Source organism: Danio rerio, chromosome 7 (assembly GCF_049306965.1).
Source record: "Danio rerio strain Tuebingen ecotype United States chromosome 7, GRCz12tu, whole genome shotgun sequence".
Lineage (NCBI taxonomy): Eukaryota > Metazoa > Chordata > Actinopteri > Cypriniformes > Danionidae > Danio > Danio rerio.
The window spans coordinates 78,075,095-78,095,699 of record NC_133182.1 but is presented as its reverse complement, the minus strand read 5'-3'; the positions used below and the strand labels follow the sequence as shown (position 1 = coordinate 78,095,699).

The 20,605-nt window shown below is 36.4% G+C and overlaps 1 protein-coding gene across 4 annotated transcripts in view; it reads left to right on the top strand.

Annotated features, from left to right (window-relative positions):
* Window positions 1–20,605, top strand: part of rph3ab (rabphilin 3A homolog (mouse), b) — a 48,013-nt gene that overhangs the window by 20,253 nt on the left and 7,155 nt on the right. For 2 of the 4 annotated variants that reach the window (XM_073907602.1, XM_021478070.3), the window contains exons 3-15: window positions 1,330–1,459; window positions 3,170–3,253; window positions 3,337–3,487; window positions 5,707–5,886; window positions 5,994–6,152; window positions 7,202–7,281; window positions 7,763–7,837; window positions 9,037–9,146; window positions 11,199–11,325; window positions 11,409–11,465; window positions 12,994–13,148; window positions 14,407–14,488; window positions 16,383–16,479. In XM_073907602.1, coding sequence (XP_073763703.1) covers window positions 1,330–1,459; window positions 3,170–3,253; window positions 3,337–3,487; window positions 5,707–5,886; window positions 5,994–6,152; window positions 7,202–7,281; window positions 7,763–7,837; window positions 9,037–9,146; window positions 11,199–11,325; window positions 11,409–11,465; window positions 12,994–13,148; window positions 14,407–14,488; window positions 16,383–16,479 — 1,487 coding nt within the window. Of the gene's footprint in view, window positions 1–1,329; window positions 1,460–3,169; window positions 3,254–3,336; window positions 3,488–5,706; window positions 5,887–5,990; window positions 6,153–7,201; window positions 7,282–7,762; window positions 7,838–9,036; window positions 9,147–11,198; window positions 11,326–11,408; window positions 11,466–12,993; window positions 13,149–14,406; window positions 14,489–16,382; window positions 16,480–20,605 lie in introns of all 4 variants that reach the window. The other 2 variants (XM_073907601.1, XM_686740.10) reach the window with 1 other exon arrangement.

Genomic DNA, 20,605 nt, shown 5'->3' with positions numbered 1-20,605 from the left:
CAATCTGCACCCTCGAAATGAAAGTACAAAGACTGCCACCTTATGGTGCACAGAGAAAACTTACTGATATGAACTTTTTAGATCGCTTTAGTACAAATAGTGTATAATTAAAAATTAAAATAAAAAACGGCGACTATAATAAAGAAAATCTTCTCTAAATGTAGAACTAAATACACTGATTTGCATTGAAATACATGATGAATACTCTTGACACATGAAAGTGTAAAGCCTGCAGCTCATAACAAATGTGGAAGGTTATTGCATGTCATATTTAACAAGCCGTTTACTGCTAATTTGATGTAATTTTGCTCACATGGATAATTGAATATTAATCAGATGATGTCATTACGCTGCTGTGCCGTCAGCCAATCGTTGCATTGCTGATCATGATCTCGAGGATCGATAGATCTGTCCTTCACAACACACGCAGCGATCTCAGATCAGTTTATCCAGACATTCTAATCTGATTCGCGAACTTCTTTGAAGAACCAAATTAGCGAGAGATCAGTTATCAAGATGAACAGATCCAGGATCTGCCAAATCATCTTAGATCATTTAAGCGAGGTCGAAGAACAGACCCCAGGCTTTCAAACTCAAGCTGATGTTTTTTTGGGGTTTTTTTTGGGAGTAAACAAAGCACAAGCTGTAAAGACTCCACCCTCTTTTGGAAAGGAGGCGGGAAGCTGCAGCTTATTTGCATTTAAGGAGACAGACAAACAGCATGTTTTTGCTTTATTACCAAAAATGGGTTTTTAAAGCATGTTATGATGACTGATCTGTGAGGTGTTTTGAGCTGAAACTTCACAGACATATTCTGAGGATCCCTTCATCAACAGTTCAGTTTTAATCATGTGTGATCGGCCTTTGGAAACTTTGAAACGTGATATTTGATGATTAAAAAAATCTATCTAAGATTACAGTTAGCACCGCCACAATTTTTAGCACTCTTAATATGGGCAAAACAGTCTGTAAAAGCAAAATATTAGAAAATAATTCTAAATAATGCGTACGAAATTATGTACGGCGCTTATTAGGCTAGATTTTAGCAGCAGATGGTGCTCTAGGCTAGATTTTAGCAGCAGATGGCGCTCTAGACTAGTGTTTAATAGCAGACGACATTCTAGGCTGTTTTAGTGCATTTGAAATTATGTTTGCAGTCAAGTTTGGATTTATTTTGAAAGATTTGGATGTTCAGAAAAATCCAAAATATGCAGCATATTTGGCTTCTGTTTACTGAGAGTTTGAATAATAGAAGAGGGTAGGTTGCACAGTAGCATTTGCATGCCGCTGACATGTGAACACTTGACCCAGACTCCTTTTTTGTAACAGGCGCCTGGTAAATCGTCTGGATAACATGAAAAAGACAGTCTGTGGTGATGGAGTGTCACGCTGCCTTTTGTGTGGAGAGCAGCTGGGGGGCGCAGGTGACAGAGCGGTGGTGTGTGAGGACTGTAAAAAGGTGAGGATATAAAAAGAAATCAGTTAAAAATCCATAATTTTGCTGCTTCATTCATCTCAGACTTGCCTAAATGCATTAACTGAAGAGATATTAATCAAAAATGGTGAACATTTAAATAAAATATTCTATTATATTATACTTTACAGCAGATGGCGCTCTAGGCTAGATTATAGCAGCAGATTGCGCTCTAGGCTAGATTTAGCAGCAGATGGCGCTCTAGGCTAGATTTTAATATCAGATGGTGCTCTAGGCTAGATTTAGCAGCAGATGGTGCTCTAGACTAATTTAAACAGCAGATGGCGCTCTAGGCTAGATTTAGTAACAGATAGCGCTCTAGGCTAGATTTTAATAGCAGATGGCACTCTAGGCTAGATTTAGCAGCAGACAGAGCTCTAGGCTAGTGTTTAACAGCAGATGGGATCTAGGCTAGATTGAGCAGCAGATGGCACTCTAGGCTAAATTTTAGCAGCACATGGTGCTCTAGACTAGTTTAAACAGCAGATGGAGCTCTAGGCTAGATTTAGCAGCAGATGGCGCTCTAGGCTAGATTTTAATAGCAGATGGCACTCTAGGCTAGATTTAGCAGCACACAGAGCTCTAGGCTAGTGTTTAACAGCAGATGGTATCTAGGCTAGATTGAGCAGCAGATGGCGCTCTATGCTAAATTTTAGCAGCACATGGTGCTCCAGACTAGTTTAAACAGCAGATGGCGCTCTAGGCTAGATTTTAGCAGCAGATGGCACTCTAGGCTAGTTTTTAACAGCAGATGGCACTCTAGGCTAGATTTTAGCAGCAGATGGCGCTCTAGGCTAGTTTTTAACAGCAGATGGTGCTCTAGGCTAGATTTTAGCAGCAGATGGAGCTCTAGGCCGGATTTTAGCAGTAGATGGAGCTCTAGGCTAGATTTTAGCAGCAGATGGCGCTCTAGGCTAGATTTAGCAGCAGATGGCGCTCTAGGCTAGTTTTTAACAGCAGATGGCGCTCTAGGCTAGATTTTAGCAGCAGATGGCGCTCTAGGCTAGTTTTTAACAGCAGATGGTGCTCTAGGCTAGATTTTAGCAGCAGATGGCGCTCTAGGCTAGTTTAAACAGCAGATGGTGCTCGAGGCTTGATTTTAGCAGCAGATGGCGCTCTAGACTAGTGTTTAATAGCAGACGACATCCTAGGCTTTTTTAGGCTAGTCTAGGCTAACAGCAGATGGTGCTCTAGGGTAGTTTTAGCAGCAGATGGCGCTCTAGTCTAGTGTTTAGCTAATATGAATAATACATAATTGCTGTTTTTAATTTGTTTTTTATGTTGTTTTTGTTGATGTTTATTTGTATTTGTATGATCCCAATTTATGTACCTTTTTGCATATTCTAATAATAAAGAAATTAATAAATCAATAAATAAAAAAATAAAGTAAAAATGTTATTTAACATGCCAGAGCAAACATACACACAATTATATTTTTGGGAGTTAAATCGAGCAGAATTACTCTACAATTTCATGTTTTCATAGTGCAGATTGTTTTGGTGCATCTCAGAAATGCAGAATCATGAATAAATAAACTCAGCGATATGAAAAAAAGCAGATTATGCATAGTTAGTGCTGCAGACATTTGACATCTCCTAATTAAAACACAGTTTATCCACAATATTTATTACACTTTGGGGTTTTAATGAACTGCATCTGGCTTTTTATTAAACTGCATGGTGTTATTCCCTTCAGAACATGTGCACCAAGTGCGGTGTGCAGACGAACACTCGGCCGCGATCTGTGTGGCTCTGCAAGATCTGCAGTGAACAGAGAGAGGTGGGGGAATCACAAGTATCATAAGGGAGCGATCTGAAGCGTATCTGTCTGTAAATCTTGCTTGCATATTTTTATCATTAAAGGTGTGGAAACGATCTGGAGCCTGGTTCTTCAAAGGTCTCCCGAAGCAGTTTTTACCTTCACCCATGCCCATCTCCAAACCTAAAGAGCGCAGTCCTCATCAAACCCCTGCGGCTCCTCCAGTGACTATGCAAACTCAAGCACCGGTCACAGGTGACTTACCACAATCTATAACAAACAACACCGGGCACACACTGTGTGTTACCGCAGTCGTGAGCTGAGATGAAGATAGTGGTGTTTCATTTGTTAAAAAGCTGAATTTGATTAGTTAACCTGTTAAATCTGTACACACATTGCACTGAACATCAGTTTGTGGATTAAACTAAGCTCTATTCACTCACTGATTCCAGTTATCTGTTCAGAGTGAGTTTCCAGTAAACAAATCACTGATTCAAACGATCCATTCTGAGTGAGTCTCAAGTAAATGGTTCACTAATTCAAATAAATCATTCTGAGTGAGTCTCCAGTAAGCGATTCACTAATTCAAATTATCTTTTCAGAATGAGTCTCTTGTAAACAGCTCACTGATTCAAACGATCCATTCTGAGTGAGTTTCTAGTAAACAACTCACTGATTCAAATGATCCATTCTAAATGAGTCTCCAGTAAACGATTCACCAATTCAAATGATCCATTCCGAGTGAGTCTCCAGTAAACGATTCACTAATTCAAATGATCTTTTCAGAGTGAGTCTTCATGAAACAACTCAACTGATTCAAATGATCTATTCAGAGTGAGTCTCCCATAAAAGATTCACTGATTTAAATGATCCATTAAGAGTGAGTTTCCAGTAAACAATTTAATGATTCAAATTATATGAAAACAACTCACTAATTCAAATGATTCATTCAGAGTGAGTATCCAGTTAATGATTAACTGATTCAAACGATCTATTCAGAGCGAGTCTCCTGTAAACAATTCACAGATTCAAGTGAACCATTTAAAGTGAGTTTGCTGTAAACAATTTAATGATTCAAATGATCAGTTCAGAGTGAGTCTCCAGTAAACAACTCACTGATTCAAATGATTCATTCAGGGTGAGTTTCCTGTAAACAACTCACTGATTCAAATGATTCATTTAAAGTGAGTATCCAGTTAATGAATAACTGATTCAAACGATCTATTCAGAGCGAGTCTCCTGTAAACAATTCACAGATTCAAGTGAACCATTTAAAGTGAGTTTGCTGTAAACAATTTAATGATTCAAATGATCAGTTCAGAGTGAGTCTCCAGTAAACAACTCACTGATTCAAATGATTCATTCAGGGTGAGTTTCCTGTAAACAACTCACTGATTCAAATGATTCATTTAGAGTGAGTATCCAGTTAATGAATAACTGATTCAAACGATCTATTCAGAGCGAGTCTCCTGTAAACAATTCACAGATTCAAGTGAACCATTTAAAGTGAGTTTGCTGTAAACAATTTAATGATTCAAATGATCAGTTCAGAGTGAGTCTCCAGTAAACAACTCACTGATTCAAATTATCCATTCAGAGTGAGTTTCCTGTAAACAACTCACTGATTCAAATGATTCATTTAGAGTGAGTATCCAGTTAATGAATAACTGATTCAAACGATCTATTCTGAGTGAGTTTCCAGTAAACAACTCACTGATTCAAAATGATCCATTCAGAGTGAGATTCCTGTAAACAACTCACTGATTCAAGTGATATATTCAGAGTGAGTCTCCAGTAAACAATTCACTGATTTAAATGATCCATTCTTAGTGAGTCTCCAGTAAACGATTCACTAATTCAAATAATCCATTCTGAGTGAGTCTCCAGTAAGCGATTCACTAATGCAAATGATCTTTTCAGAATGAGTCTCTTGTAAACAGCTCACTGATTCAAACGATCCATTCTGAGTGAGTCTCCAGTAAACAATTCACTGATTCAAAATGATCCATTCAGAGTGGGATTCCTGTAAACAACTCACTGATTCAAGTGATATATTCAGAGTGAGTCTCCAGTAAACAATTCACTGATTTAAATGATTCATTCAGAGTGAGTCTCCAGTAAGCGATTCACTAATGCAAATGATCTTTTCAGAATGAGTCTCTTGTAAACAGCTCACTGATTCAAACGATCCATTCTGAGTGAGATTCCTGTAAACAACTCACTGATTCAAGTGATATATTCAGAGTGAGTCTCCAGTAAATAATTCACTGATTTAAATGAACCGTTTTGAGTGAGTTTCCAGTAAATGATTGACTGATTCAGATTCAAACGATCTATTCTCTATTTTACTATATAAAAAATGGTGCAGACGTCTACTATTAAATATCTAAAATATCCCCTAAATGTTTACTGCCGTGTATATTCATGAATGTGTGCATGTTACATGAATGTGTGTGTGCTGTATGTTGTCAAAGCTCCAGAACCAGCAGTGAATCCACCGATCGCCCCAAAACCCCCCGTGGCTCCCAAACCAGCCCATCTCCAAACTCAGAGTTTCTCAGAGGACGGAGATCCTGCGAGTCCCCAGAACACACCAGTGATGATGAAGAAGACTGTGAACGTCCACGCGGCCAGACCGGTCTCTTCCAGCACAGGTAAAAACAAACCACGGTCCAAAGGGTGTGTAGGGAGAATAAATATGACTTCAGCTGTGTATTAAAGTACATTAATATAAGTGCTGAATGTGTGTGTTGTGCAGCAGCTGGTCTGGAGTCAGACAGAGGAGTGTATCCGCCGCTCAGCAGTGGATCTGCAGACAGAGAGGAGCTGAAGTCTGTCAGTCCTCGAGTCGCTCAGCATCAGAACGCTCCGTCAGTGGACGACGACGACGAAGCAAACAGCTACGACTCCGATGAAGCCAGTAAGCGGATTTACACTGACAACTACTGCAACACTGACTGTCTAGATCAAGGGGGGTAATTGGGGAGATTTATGAGAGGTTGGCATTTCTGTGTGGAGTTTGCATGTTCTCCCTGTGTCGGCGTGGGTTTCCTCCGGGTGCTCCGGTTTCCCCCACAGTCCAAACACATGCGCTATAGGGGAATTGATGAACTAAATTGGCCGTAGTGTATGAGTGTGTGAGAGAGATTGAGTGTGTATGGGTGTTTCCCAGTACTGGGTTGCATCTGCTGCATAAAACATGTTCTGGATAAGTTGGCAGTTCATTCCACTGTGGCGACCCCTGATGTATAAAGGGACTAAGCTGAAGGGAAATGAATAGATGTAATTTTGTCTACATTTTTTATCATGTATTTTGTTTTAATTTCTTTGTATATTTATGCAAATAATAAAAAAATTCGTTTTTTTGCATTCTATTTACTTTGCATAATTATTTATACATTTATGCATGTTGTATTTTATAGATCTGCATATATTTATTTGTGTTTTTACACGCATATGCATGCACACACTTTTGTATTTCTTTATATATTTTAAAATAAATATCATGCGTGTTTGTTGGTTTGTGTTGCTTTGTAAATTGTAGTTTTAATTTACATATATTGTTTAACATTCATGCATTTCTTTATCTGTTCACACTTCTTTATATATGCATGTATACATTTATATATTGACACCTTAAAAATGCCTTATCAGATGCATGTAAACTGTATTTCCCTTTATAACAGACCTTCTGGCATCTCAAAAATGACCATATTTAACCATAGTTTAACTGTTGTATTTGCAAAACAGCTTCTCTCGACACCTTTAGATGTCACTATTGCATTAAAATGTACATTTGTAAGTTTGCGCGTGTGTGTGTGTGTTTTAATCAAGTAAATGCAACAGGGAAAGGCATCGACCTTTTTTATGGCGTGAATGAAATATAAATCTGAGATGAGGTTTTCCTACTCATGCATTCATCCCTAATGAAATGCTTGTGCCTAATATAATATCCTGCTTCCATTTCAGCAACTCTTGGATCGCTGGAGTTCACTTTACTGTACGACCAGGGGAACAGCAGCCTCCACTGCAACATCATTAAAGCAAAGGTATATGCGCATATTCATATTAAGAGTCAAAGCCTAGTAGGCGATTTAAAATAAATATAATACTACACTGTAAAAAAGGCAGTTGTCCTAACACAAATCTATTATGTTAACTTAAGAAATGTAAGTGGATTGGACATAAAATAATTGAGCTGTCCCTAAAAAAATCCCAAGAATGATGTTGTTTCAGCCCATTTTAAATAAGTAGCTTGAACAAGCAGCAAAATCGTTTTGTTTGAGTGTTTGCACAATATTGCTAGACAATAATTTGGTTAATAATATTGTTTTTCTGGGCTTATTAATTATATTGTATTGTAATTGTGATGAAGTGAACTCATTTAACAATCATGAACAGTTTGATTGTTTATAATCATTCCTGCTCTTAAACAGGCCTAATTAAAAGAAATGTTTCATTAGTAATATTGCACTGTGCTTGACCTGTGATACGACAGCTGTGTTTGTTTTCATTGTATTTTTCTCATAGGGCTTGAAGCCAATGGATTCGAATGGACTGGCGGATCCGTATGTTAAGCTTCATCTGCTTCCGGGTGCAAGCAAGGTGAGAGAGCAGCATTTTACCATCTTAAATAAATATTTTATTATTTATTTGAATTATTTGGTGTATTATTGTACAAATTTAGTATTAGTAAATATAGGTGTGAATGTACTATTTTAAAAAGTAATATTATTATTAAAATAATATTATTTTAATAATGCATTATTCAAATTCAAAATTTAATATGATGTATATAATATAATATAATTAATATAATATAAATTAATATAATATAAATAAATATAATATAAATTATTATAAATAAATATAATATAAGATAGATTAATATAATGCAAATTAATATGATATATGATAAATTTATATAATATAAATTAATATAAATGATAAAAATGAATATAATATACTATAGATTAACATTACATAAATTAACAATATAAATTAATATAATATAAATTAAAATAATATAATATAAATTAATATAATATTAATTAATATAATAAAATATAAATTAATATAATATAAATTCATATAAAATAAATTTATATACTATAATATAAATTCATATAATATAAATTTATATAAAATAAATTAATATAATATAATATAAATTAATATAATATAAATAAAAATAATGTACTATAAATTAATATAATATTAATTGATATAATAAAATATAAATTAATATAAAATAAATGTATATAATATAATATAAATTAATACAATATAAATTTATATAAAACAAATTAATATAGCAACATTATTGCTTTTCTATTATTATGTTAATTGGCCAGGTATAGGACTATTATATTCAAATGAAACAAAAAACAAAACTAAAATCACTTTTGTTGAAATAAATAAAAGTTATCTGTAATAAAATAAATATTTAAACGTGTTAACTTTATCTCAGCTATTTTTATATATCAACTAGTTTATCTCAACAAAGGACATTTTCCTCATTTAATTTGATGTACTAAAATCACAAAAAGTACATAAAAAACATTAAATGCACAATGTATTTAATAATGTAAAAAAAATGGATATATATATATATATTATTAATGTAATAATAATGTAATACATTTATATTTTTATAAAACTTCAATGTAATAAATAATAAATAATATATCCTTAATATAATGCAACTAAGATAAAAAAGAAACAAACAGCAAAAACATATAACTATAATAGTAAACAAAATAACCAAATGATGACTAATCAAAGCATGTGTTTTGTCAATGCAGTCGACTAAATTACGCACCAAGACTCTGCGCAACACTCGCAACCCGACCTGGAACGAGACGCTGGTTTACCACGGCCTGACAGACGAGGACATGCAGCGCAAAACCCTCAGGTTCAAGAGTTCAGGGTTTACATTTTTGACAGCGCTCAGAATGAATGAGCACATTGAGCATATTGAGAGCAGACAAGATGAAGCCAAGTATGATATGGGGATGGTTAGGAGGCCATGATGGCCAGAGGGCAAGTTTGGCCAGGAGGCCGGGGTTAAACCCTTACTCTTTTTTTCCCAATAACATCCTTGGATTTTTAACGACCAGAGAGTCAGGACCTTGGTTCAACTTCTCATTCAAAAGACAGTGCTCACTAAGCAGTATATTACTATATCGGGGCATTAGGACCCACACAGTCTGCAGGTTGAGCGCCCCCTGTTGGTCTCACTAACAGCACTTCCGGCAGCAACCTAGCTTTCCCATGTGGTCTCCCATACCGGTACTGACCAGGCACAGCCCTGCTTAGCTTCAGTGGGCGACCTTGTGAGAGTTGCAGAGAGCTAGCTGCCGGCATGACACATATTATGTTTTACGCAGTGGATGCCCTTCCAGCTGCAACCCATCACTGGGAAACACCCATACACACTCATTCACACACATACACTATGCACAATTTTAGCTTACCCAATTCACCTATAGCGCATGTGTTGGTGGACTTTCTTGCGAGGTAATACAGAGCACCTGGAGGAAACCCACGTGAACACAGCGACCCGCTCAAACCAGGGACCTTCTTGCTGTGAGGCCACAGCACTACCCACTGCGTCGCCCTTTTTTAAACAGTTTTAATTAACAACTAGACAGTAAAGTTCGTCGAGACAAACTTTGAGGCTGGCTTGACAAAGCCTGTTGGTAATAGTTTATTTAGTTTTAACAGTTTAATTAGCATGTTATTAGCATGATTCTAGCATGAATTAGCATGTCACTAGCATGATTCTAGTACAAATTAGCATGTTATTAGCATGATTCTAGCATGAATTAGCATGTTATTAGCATAATTCTAGCATGAATTAGCATGTCACTAGCATGATTCTAGCATGAATTAGCATGTCACTACCATGGTTCTATGAATTCGCATGTTACTAGCATGATTCTAGCATGAATTAGCATGTCACTAGCATGATTCTAGCATGAACTAGCATGATTCTAGTAAGAATTAGCATGTTATTAGCACAATTCTAGTATGAATTGGCTTTCTATTAGCATTATTCTAGTATGAATTAGCATGTTACTAGCATGATTCTAGTATGAATTAGCATGTTATTAGCACGATTCTAGAATGAATTAGCATATTATTAGCATGATTCTAGTATGAATTAGCATGTTACTAGCATGATTCTAGTATGAATTAGCATGTTACTAGCATGATTCTAGCATGAATTAGCATGTTACTAGCATGAACTAGCATGTCATTACCATGATTCTATGAATTCGCATGGTACTAGCATGATTTTAGCATGAATTAGCATGTCACTAGCATGATTCTAGCATGAACTAGCATGTCACTAGCATGATTCTAGTATGAATTAGCATGTTATTAGCACGATTCTAGTATGAATTGGCATTCTATTAGCATTATTCTAGTATGAATTAGCATGTTATTAGCACGATTCTAGTATGAATTAGCATATTATTAGCATGATTCTAGTATGAATTAGCATGTTACTAGCATGATTCTAGTATGAATTAGCATGTTACTAGCATGATTCTAGTATGAATTAGCATGTTACTAGCATGATTCTAGCATGAATTAGCATATTGTTAGCATGATTCTCATGATTCAACGCTACTATTTAATAAGCTAATTATAAAAAATATGTTTAAAAAAATACTGTGAAACACATTATGTGTTGGAATATTTTTATTATATTTACATGTTTTTAAAATTGCTAATTCTTTTCTTAGCATTAGAGCCCTCTGAATGTTTCTTTTTATCTTAGCTGAGCTCTTTATATGTTGTGGGAGTTCTCATTTTAATTAGTTTCGACTGTGTTTAGAACTTTGGTAATGCTGTATTGTAAAAATTTGTTATACAAATAAACTACTAACTAACTAACTAACTAACTAACTAACTAACTAACTAACTAACTCATTTAACTATTTCCATTTTATAACAGATTATCAGTCTGTGATGAAGATAAGTTTGGCCACAATGAGTTCATCGGAGAGACCAGAGTTGCACTGAAAAAACTCAAGATCAATCAGAAGAAGAACTTTAATATATGTCTAGAGAGGGTTGTTCAGGTAAGTGTGTGTTTCATCCACAATCCACACACACGTTTATTAATAGCCGTCACTTAATCCACTCAATGTATTATTTTGAACAGACGAAACGATCCTCAACTGCAGGAGGAGCACGAGGAATCACTCTCTACGAGGATGAGGTAAATATTTACACTCAGATTGACGAAGGTATGCTGAAATGTGTTATATTCGCATGCAGGGTCAAGCTAATACTTACAGAGATACAGAATTAATATAAAATAAAACACTACACTCAAAACATTATTTTGCTGCTTATCCAAACGTATTTAAAATGAGCTGAATCAACACAATTCTTTAGTTTATTTTGGGACAACTTCATTGTTTTATGTTCAATCCACTTAAATTCGTAAAAACAATTACTTTAACTTAATCGATTTGTGTTGGGACAACATGTGAGAAACAAGATGTAAGACGTATGAGAAAACGTGCCCGGGTAACGTATTTGATATTGTTAAAAATGTACACGGCGCCCTCTAGTGGATTTGTGAAAACAAAAAAACATCAAGCAGACGTACATATTTCTTGGTTCTCAAAGATTAAGCCCTGGGCACGTACCTACAACGAGCCTGGTTTGGACATTTATGCACATTTGCCTACACCCTGGGCATATATTGTATGGATCTATAGTGCACACGTCTATGTTTCTGTTTATACAGATAGCTCTTTTATATTCTTATACTTTTTTTTCTTTCTTCAGGCACATACTCTATATCGAATGTCTTTAAATATTTACTTTTATTTTCTATTGCTTAACTGCTATTTCTTCATAATTTAGAATATTATTATTTTTGTTATTGTGGTTATTATTTTAAGGTCACGAGTGGATGTGTACAGTAAGCGTTTCACTGCATATCATACTGTCTATGACTCTGTATGTAACAAATCAAATTTTAATTTGAGATTCGCGGAAATGTGCACAGCGCCCTCTGGTGGATTCAGGAGTAATGGCACGTATGAGAAATCGTGCCCCAGTAACGTATTTGAGATTGTCAAAAATGTAAAAGGCGCCCTCTAATGGATTGGTGAAAACAAAAACTGCAAGCATACAGTTGAATTAATAAAATCCTGCATATTTTTTCCCCAATTTCTGTTTAACGAAAATAACATTTTGTTTAACACATTTCTAAATATAATAGTTTTAATAACTTATTTCTAATAACAGATTTATTTTCTCCATCATGACAGCACATAATATTTGACTGGATATTTTTTAAGTACTAGCATACAGCTTAGAGACATTTAAAGGCTTAACTAGGTTAATTAGGGTAAAATTAGAGTAAATAGCTCATTTTATAACAGTGGTTTGTTCTAAAGACAATCCAAAACAAGTTTTGCTCAGGGGCGCTAATAATATTAACCTTAAAATGGTTTAAAATAATTTAATTAGTATTATTTCGGCTAGAATGAAGGCAAATAAGACTTTCTCCAGAAGAAAAATTATAGAAAATACTGTGAAAACATCCTTGCCCTGTTAAACATCATTTGTGGAATCTTCGACTGTACGTAGCCCTGGGTATATATTTTGCGGTTGCCAAAATGTAGCTCTGGGTACATTTCTCCAAAGAGGGTGGGTTTGTTTCTTCAGTATGTAAATTAGCATCGACCTCTATCGTTCCCCATCATCCACACTGCTCTGTGTTTCTCTAGACTGGGAAGGATGGCAGTGAGCTGGAGGAGAGAGGTCGTATCCTTATATCCCTCATGTACAGCACTCAGCTCGGACGGCTGATCGTGGGGGTTGTTCGCTGTGTTCACTTGGCAGCAATGGACGCCAACGGCTACTCTGATCCCTTTGTTAAAATGTGAGTCCAACTCAACATGTTAAAAAGGGACAGTTTGTCGAAAAATAACATTTCTGTTATCATCTACGGACACTCCACTTGTTCCAAACCGGTTTTCTACTTGTCTTGTTTCTAGTTTAATTGTCTGAATATTCTTAAATCAACAGGCGATCTCTAGACAAGTAGAAGAAGTGGCGATTTCAGAAACGATGTGTCAAAATTAAGTGACTTTTGCCTTAAAACAAGCAAAATAATCAGCCAATGGGATACATTACATTACCCCATAGGCTCATCATTCAGCTTGTTTTCACTTAATTTTCCCTCTTTATTTCTGAAAACATGACAATATTTTTTTTACTCAACTAGAAATAGCTGTTTAATTGAAAGTTTTTTAGATATTTCGACTAGAAACAAGACAAAACTCTTAACAAAAAACACATTTTTGCAGTGTGATCCATTTACTATAATAATTACAATGAATTACATGCAACCCCAACCACATAGTAGATGTTATTATTAATATGACACAGTAGTTAAAAGAATAGTGACACTTTAAACTGCATCAGCTCAAAATAAATGCAACCATAAATTATGAGCAGGGTATGTTGAGCTGATGCTTTTGGGGGACAACCAGGGTTTATGAAACATTTTGTTAAAACTTTAAAATGCATCATTACATTACATTAGATTAGAGTCAACTTTATTGACATTACACATGTTCAAATACAAGGCAGCGACATGCAGTTTAGGTTTAACCAACAGTGCATTAGCAGCAAGTGCAGGAGACAGGTATAAGTTATAAAGTGCAGATATAGAAAAACCATGGTGATATTTACAGATGGATGTACTATCAACATTATATACAGCAGGGGTGGCCAACCCTGTTCCTGAAGAGCCACCTTCCTGCAGAATTCAGTTGCTACCCACATTGAACACACCTGAACCAATTAATTAGGACCTGAACACCACGTGATAATTACAGGCAGGTGTGTTTGATATGGGTTGCAACTGAAATCTGCAGGAAGGTGGCTCTCCAGGAACAGGATTGGCCACCCCTGATATACAGGTTTTATTAGCTATGAATAGAGATTTACAATAAATGAATATATGTACATATAGATCATGTATACAATTACATATACATCATTAGTAATTGTACTGTAATACAATCATCTCCCAGAATGTTTTATGTATTAAAAGATTTGCATGAGACATTACAGGTTAATTGTAATCAAATGTATCAACATGTGATTTTGCATATTTCTATAAATGTGTATAGATGTCTGAAACCAGATATGGGGAAGAAAGCGAAGAACAAAACGCAGATAAAGAAGAAGACACTCAACCCGGAGTTCAATGAGGTACTGTATGATGTTCACTTTTATTGTTGACACATGTGATATAATTCAATAATATAATCTAAACACGGCGGCATGGTGGCTCAGTGGTCGTCTTACAGTAAGAAGGTTGCTGGTTCAAGGCCTGGTTGGACCAGTTGTCATTTCTGCGTGGGGTTTGCATGTTCTCCCGGTGTTGATGTAGGTTTCCTCTGGGTGCTCCGGTTTCCCCAACCGTCCAAACATGTGCTGTTGGTGAATTGGGTAAGCTAAGTTGACCATAGTGTATGAGTGAATGAGTGTGCATAGATGTTTCCCAGTACTGGGTTGCAACTGGAAGGGCATCCACTGTGTAAAACATATGGATAAGTTGGCGGTTCATTCCACTGTGGCAACCCCTGATGAATAAAGGGACTAAGCCGGAGGGAAATTAACGAATGAATACAAGTGGCTTGACCCAAGTTTAACCAGTTATTAATGAACAACTACTAAAATCTTTAGTTTTAATTGCTAGATCATCAAACTGTGATAATTCATCTCAGGTTAATGTGGCTTTTCATATGCAATTGGGGATTTTATTAAAATATATAGTTTAAAATTCCAGATTTTTGCATTAAATATAAAGGATGGACGGATGAATACTCAAAACAGCATAGGCAATACAGCAGTTTAATGTAAGAGCATCAACAAAAAGGGTTTAGGTTAATAATTTTGTGTAATGTTCATTATTTCAGAAGTGCTTTCAACATGCCTGAAAACTGGAAAAAGAAAGTGTGATGCGATTTGATTTTTGCTGCATATTGTTAACGTTTAATTATTGCTATAATAACTGAGTCTTAAAAGGTACTTAAAGTGAACATGTCAAAGGGTTAAGGCTTTTCTGTCTTCATGTGGAAGGTTTTGTTAAGAAAATGTAATTACATATTGATTGTTTTCGTTCCTCAAGAATGAACCAAATGCTTCTTGACTAAAACAATTCTGTAATCTCAGCATTTTCAAAATATGCTGTGATTAAACTATTAATCTGCTGACAGCTCTATAATTATGTGTATGCTTGAAATGGTAAAACTAACTGAAAATACAGGGTGGAAATGAAATTATGTTTATCAACATAGTTGTGTTTAGTAATCTGGTCCAACACTGAAGCAAAGCAAATCCTTAATACTGTTTTGTTTCATTCATTCATTCATTCATTCATTTTCCTTCGGCTTAATCACTTTTTTTTATGAGGGGTCGCCACCATGGAACGAACCACACACTTATCCAGTACACAACACCCATACACACTCATTCACACACACACTACAGCCGATTTAGCTTATTCAATTCACTTACAGCACATGTGTTTGGACTGTGTGGGAAACCAGAGCACCCGGAGGAAACCCACGCCAACACGAGAACATGCAAACTCCACACAGAAATGCCAACTGACCCAGCCGGGACTCAAACCAGAGACCTTCTTGCTGTGAGGCGACAGTGAGCCACATTGCCACCCTGTTTTGTTTCATTCATTCATTCATTTTCCTTCGGCTTAGTCGCTTTATTAACCAAGGGTCGCCACAGTGGAATGAACCCCCAACTTATCCAGCAAATGTTTTACACAGCAGATGCTCTTCCAGCTGCAATCCAGTACTGGAAAACACCCATACACACTCATTCACACAAACCACGGCCAACTTGGTTTATTCAATTCCCCTATAGCGCATGTGTTTGGACTGTGGGGGAAACCGGAGCCAGCTAGGGGAGAACATGCCAGCTTGCCCAGCTTGAACTTGAACCAGTAACTTTCTTGCTGTGAGGCAACAGTGCAAACCACTGAGCCACCGTGGCACCCTGTTTTGTTTCAATTCAGAGAAATATTTAGATCTATTTTACCATGTCATGGATTATATCTGGCCATGTGACTGTTGCTTTGCAGGAATTCAGCTATGAAATCAAGCATGCAGAGCTGGCCAAAAAGACTCTTGACATCTCAGTATGGGACTACGACATCGGCAAATGCAATGATTATATAGGTATGTCCATTTACATTTAAGTATAAAATGTCCACAGTTTTCTGCATCAGTGTGTTTACACTCGGTGTTAACATCTGACTTGATGCATTACAATTTACACATGTGATACACATTTATTTTGTGGAGCATGTAAAGATGTTTACCAAATCTCTATGCTTCAAATTGATGGTTTTGTCATATATTTTAATTTCTATAATTTAAATAAGGGCCAGATTAACTATCCACTCATGCCAGCACAAACCCTTACTTGGTGTTTTAAAACCTTACAGTTATTTGGCAGCTGACATTATTGCATATGCAGTTGCATGAATAATACAATATATGCATGAGTTTTCTTTAATATAGCAGACCATTTTTAATCTTTCAGCAGGGTTGTGGGAGAAAGTGTACTCATTTTTGTGTCATTCTTCGTGTTTGTTGAACTGTCTTAAACAAGTATCACATCTGCAAAGCACTAATATTGGAAAGGAATTGATTTGAATAATAAATAATATTGCACTGATATTTGTAATTCAAGATTCTGGTTTCAGTTGTTTTACTGATCATATTTTATCATTATAAAAATATAATAACAATAATAATTAGTATTAATATAGTATTTATATATATGGTAGTCATATGTTGGTTTATTTAATATGCTGTCTCCGTGGTCTCTGGCCTTCCCCAGCCTCTCCGCCTATGTTGGTAAATGTGTCTTTTAAAAGGAAAGCTCAAAAAATGTAAATTACGTCATCATTTATTGACCAGTTTTGTTTCTTTTCATCTGTTCAACACAAAGAAGAGTCATTTAAAACTTGTAGCCATTGACTTCAATATTATTTGATAGTATCATGATCAGAATGATCAAGATATTATTATCCTCTACATTTTTTTATTATGATTAGATATTATATAATCGACTCGGCCCTAGTTAGAATGTGAGTTTGGTTTTGGGTTAGTTGCATGACGTAAACCAGGGCTGCGTCCGAAACCGCACACTTCCATACTATATAGTACGCTAAAATCAGTATGTGAGCCAAGTAGTATGTCCGAATTCATAGAATTCGAAAATCAGTATGCGAGAAGTACCCGGATGACTTACTACTTCCGGCGAGATTCTGGAGTGCGCATCCCATGCACGCTGCGCTATCCCATAATGCTCCGCAAGAGAATTCATGAATGGGAGTAAAGCGATGCAAATGATGCAGGTAGGTCGCGTGACCATGACAAAATGGCTGATGTAATATGTTCATAACGTTTAGAATGCACTTTTCTAACGGCCGAGTAGTACAGTTAAATTCAAATGCAGTACCTACTGAGTAGTAGGCGGTTTTGGACGCAGCCCAGGGGTGGCCAACCCTGTTCCTGGAGAGCCACCTTCCTGCGGATTTCAGTTGCTACCCATATCAAACACACCTGAACCAATTAATTAGGACCTGAAAACCACGTGATAATTACAGGCAGGTGTGTTTGATATGGGTTGCAACTGAAATCTGCAGGAAGGTGGCTCTCCAGGAACAGGGTTGGCCCCCCCTGCACTGTAAAACATGTGCGTAAATTAGCAGTTTTACGTATTTTTGTGGTTTATGTTTTTATTTTGCTCACTTATTTATGCTTTTGCGTTGCATTATGAGAGCTTTGTCTTTCTTCCAGCAACTTTTAACATTGAAAATTAAAAGAAAAAAGACTTTTATTAACGTTTTTAATAGTTTACTGTGATATATTGTCTGTGTTGGTGTTGTATATATACACAAAGCCCTTGTAATGAACTGCAGCACATTTTCTGATATTTACAGAACATTTACAGACTTATTTCTCTAGATATTATTTTTTTAATTCATCATATTATTTCAAACTAAAATGTCAATAAAAGTCACTGTTAAACTGTCAGATTTTCAACACCAAAAGTCAACAGAGCAGAGATCAACATCCCATCCGCTTGTTAAGTGTGACGTCACACCAAGCGGCTTCCGGGTCCAAGCGCTCTATTCAACTGAATGGGGAGACTCATGGTAATAATAAACGTTTACAAAGCTATTTAATTCTTTCGAAAATAACGATCGCAATATAAGTCTATGCCTAATATCCGATGGCCAGAAAGTGATTCATTTTTTATACATTTAAAAAATTTTGGTATTTGTTATGCAGCAAGTCCAGAGATTGTTGCGTACACTATAACTTTATGTAGAATTAACTTTAATGTGTGATATGAATAAAAAGTGATCATAGACGAATGATTTCTGTGGCGGCTTGGACCCGGAAACAGTATTACATACGTCACTACTTAACAAGCGAATAATGCAATTCACAATAGTAAATAAACTGAATCACGTACAGAATGCAGAAACTGTTCATTTACAGATATTTTTTACAGTGTAATTATGCATAATTCATTGTAACTGCGATAGTAAATGCATGGAATATGTGTAACTACGTCACCTTAAATCAGGGGTGTCCACACTCTGTGTCCTGCTGAGTTTAGCTCCAACTTCAACACACCTGTTAGGAAGTTTCTGGTTTATCTGGCAAGAGCTTGATTAGATGGTTCAGGTGTTTTTAATTAGGGTTGGAGCTAAAGGCTGTTTCTCAATATGCGTTCTTCAACGGTCTTGCGTCCTTGTGCAACGTCATCATCAGCTGCCTAAGTTCAGTTAAAATATTCAAGACCGCAAGTACGCATAGATATATACACATGATATCGCATAGGGACCCTGAGCATGCGTCAATAGCGCCGCCACATTGGTACAGTGCTCCCAGGACAAATGTCATTCAACCGCACTAGTCAAGACAGTGTTATTACATGAAGATGTGGGACTTTAGCGCTGTCTGCATATGTAGTAACGAGCAAACAAAGAAAACAAAGCACAAAGGCAGAACATTTCATAGGTAAGATTAAGTTTTTTCTGTTTTTGTATGTTCTGAACTTTTGTGCTAATCAGGTAACGTTATTGATGATAACAGTCACTTACTGCATTCACCATAAGGCAAAGCAGCTCCAACTCGCACTAAACACTCGGCTTATGCTAGTTTTGTTGAATAAAATCAGCAAACAATGCAAAAGAAATATGACAATGAGATGCTGCGCTGCCAGAAACTTGTATTATTGTCGGCTAATGTTAGCGAAAGAGTCGTTCGGGGGATTCATTCACAAACGAATCGCTCTCTCCGTCAGTATGAGCAGTGAAAGCAGGAGAGGAGCTGTGTTTCAGGACATGAATAGATCAAATTTAACAGGGAGGGTGGATAGTACATTTCTGTACACACAAACACAAGCTTTTTGTCAGGAATGCCCGTGCGGTCACTGATCCATCAATGTAGAAAAATGATGTAAAATTATAAATTTCGTAATTAGAAAAAAAAATTACACACTAACATCCAGGAAAAATCCCGATCATAGATATATATGTGTATATGTGTATATCTCTGGCTTTGGATGGCCACAGCCCTCCACTGTACCTTGGTCCCGCATTCATTTCAAAGGAGCGCTACCCTGTAGCAAGATGGCGGCGCTATTGACGCATTCCGTCCAATAGACAACTATAGGCCAGGCGACATCTAGTGTACATATCTATGGCAAGTACGGAGGACGCGTGAAACTTCCCGGATGTGATCTTGATATCGAGGATGCACTGATGCAGACTTGAGCACCGAACTCGCTCTGGAAGTCCCAGAAGTCATTGCGGCTGGAGGTGGGAAGCGCAGCATTTTATTTAGATCTATTATTAAAGTTCAGAGATATGACTTATTTACCTCAGGAGTTTCCGTAAAGGAAACGGTGAAAGTCAACATTAACATGAACATCTTAATAAAGGAATAAACACATTAAGGGTGTTTGTTTGCTGAAATTCATATTAAAATCTGTTTTATTTATATTGTGCAGAGTATATTTATAATGCTTTTATGCAAAGTATTTATTTTGAAGAGGGGAAAAAACAATAAATCGTTGTACGAGTGCTGTAATGTTTAAATAATTTCCATTTAAAACGCGTGAAGGTCACATGACCATCAGGAAGAACGCAGCATCCCAATTCTCAAAGGACGCGTTCTCTGCCCTCGCAGTCTCCTGAGTTCGTTCTTCCGAGGACACCTGGCAAGACCGCTCTCCAGAAGTCCGTTCTCTGCGTTCTTGGAATTGAGAAACAGCCAA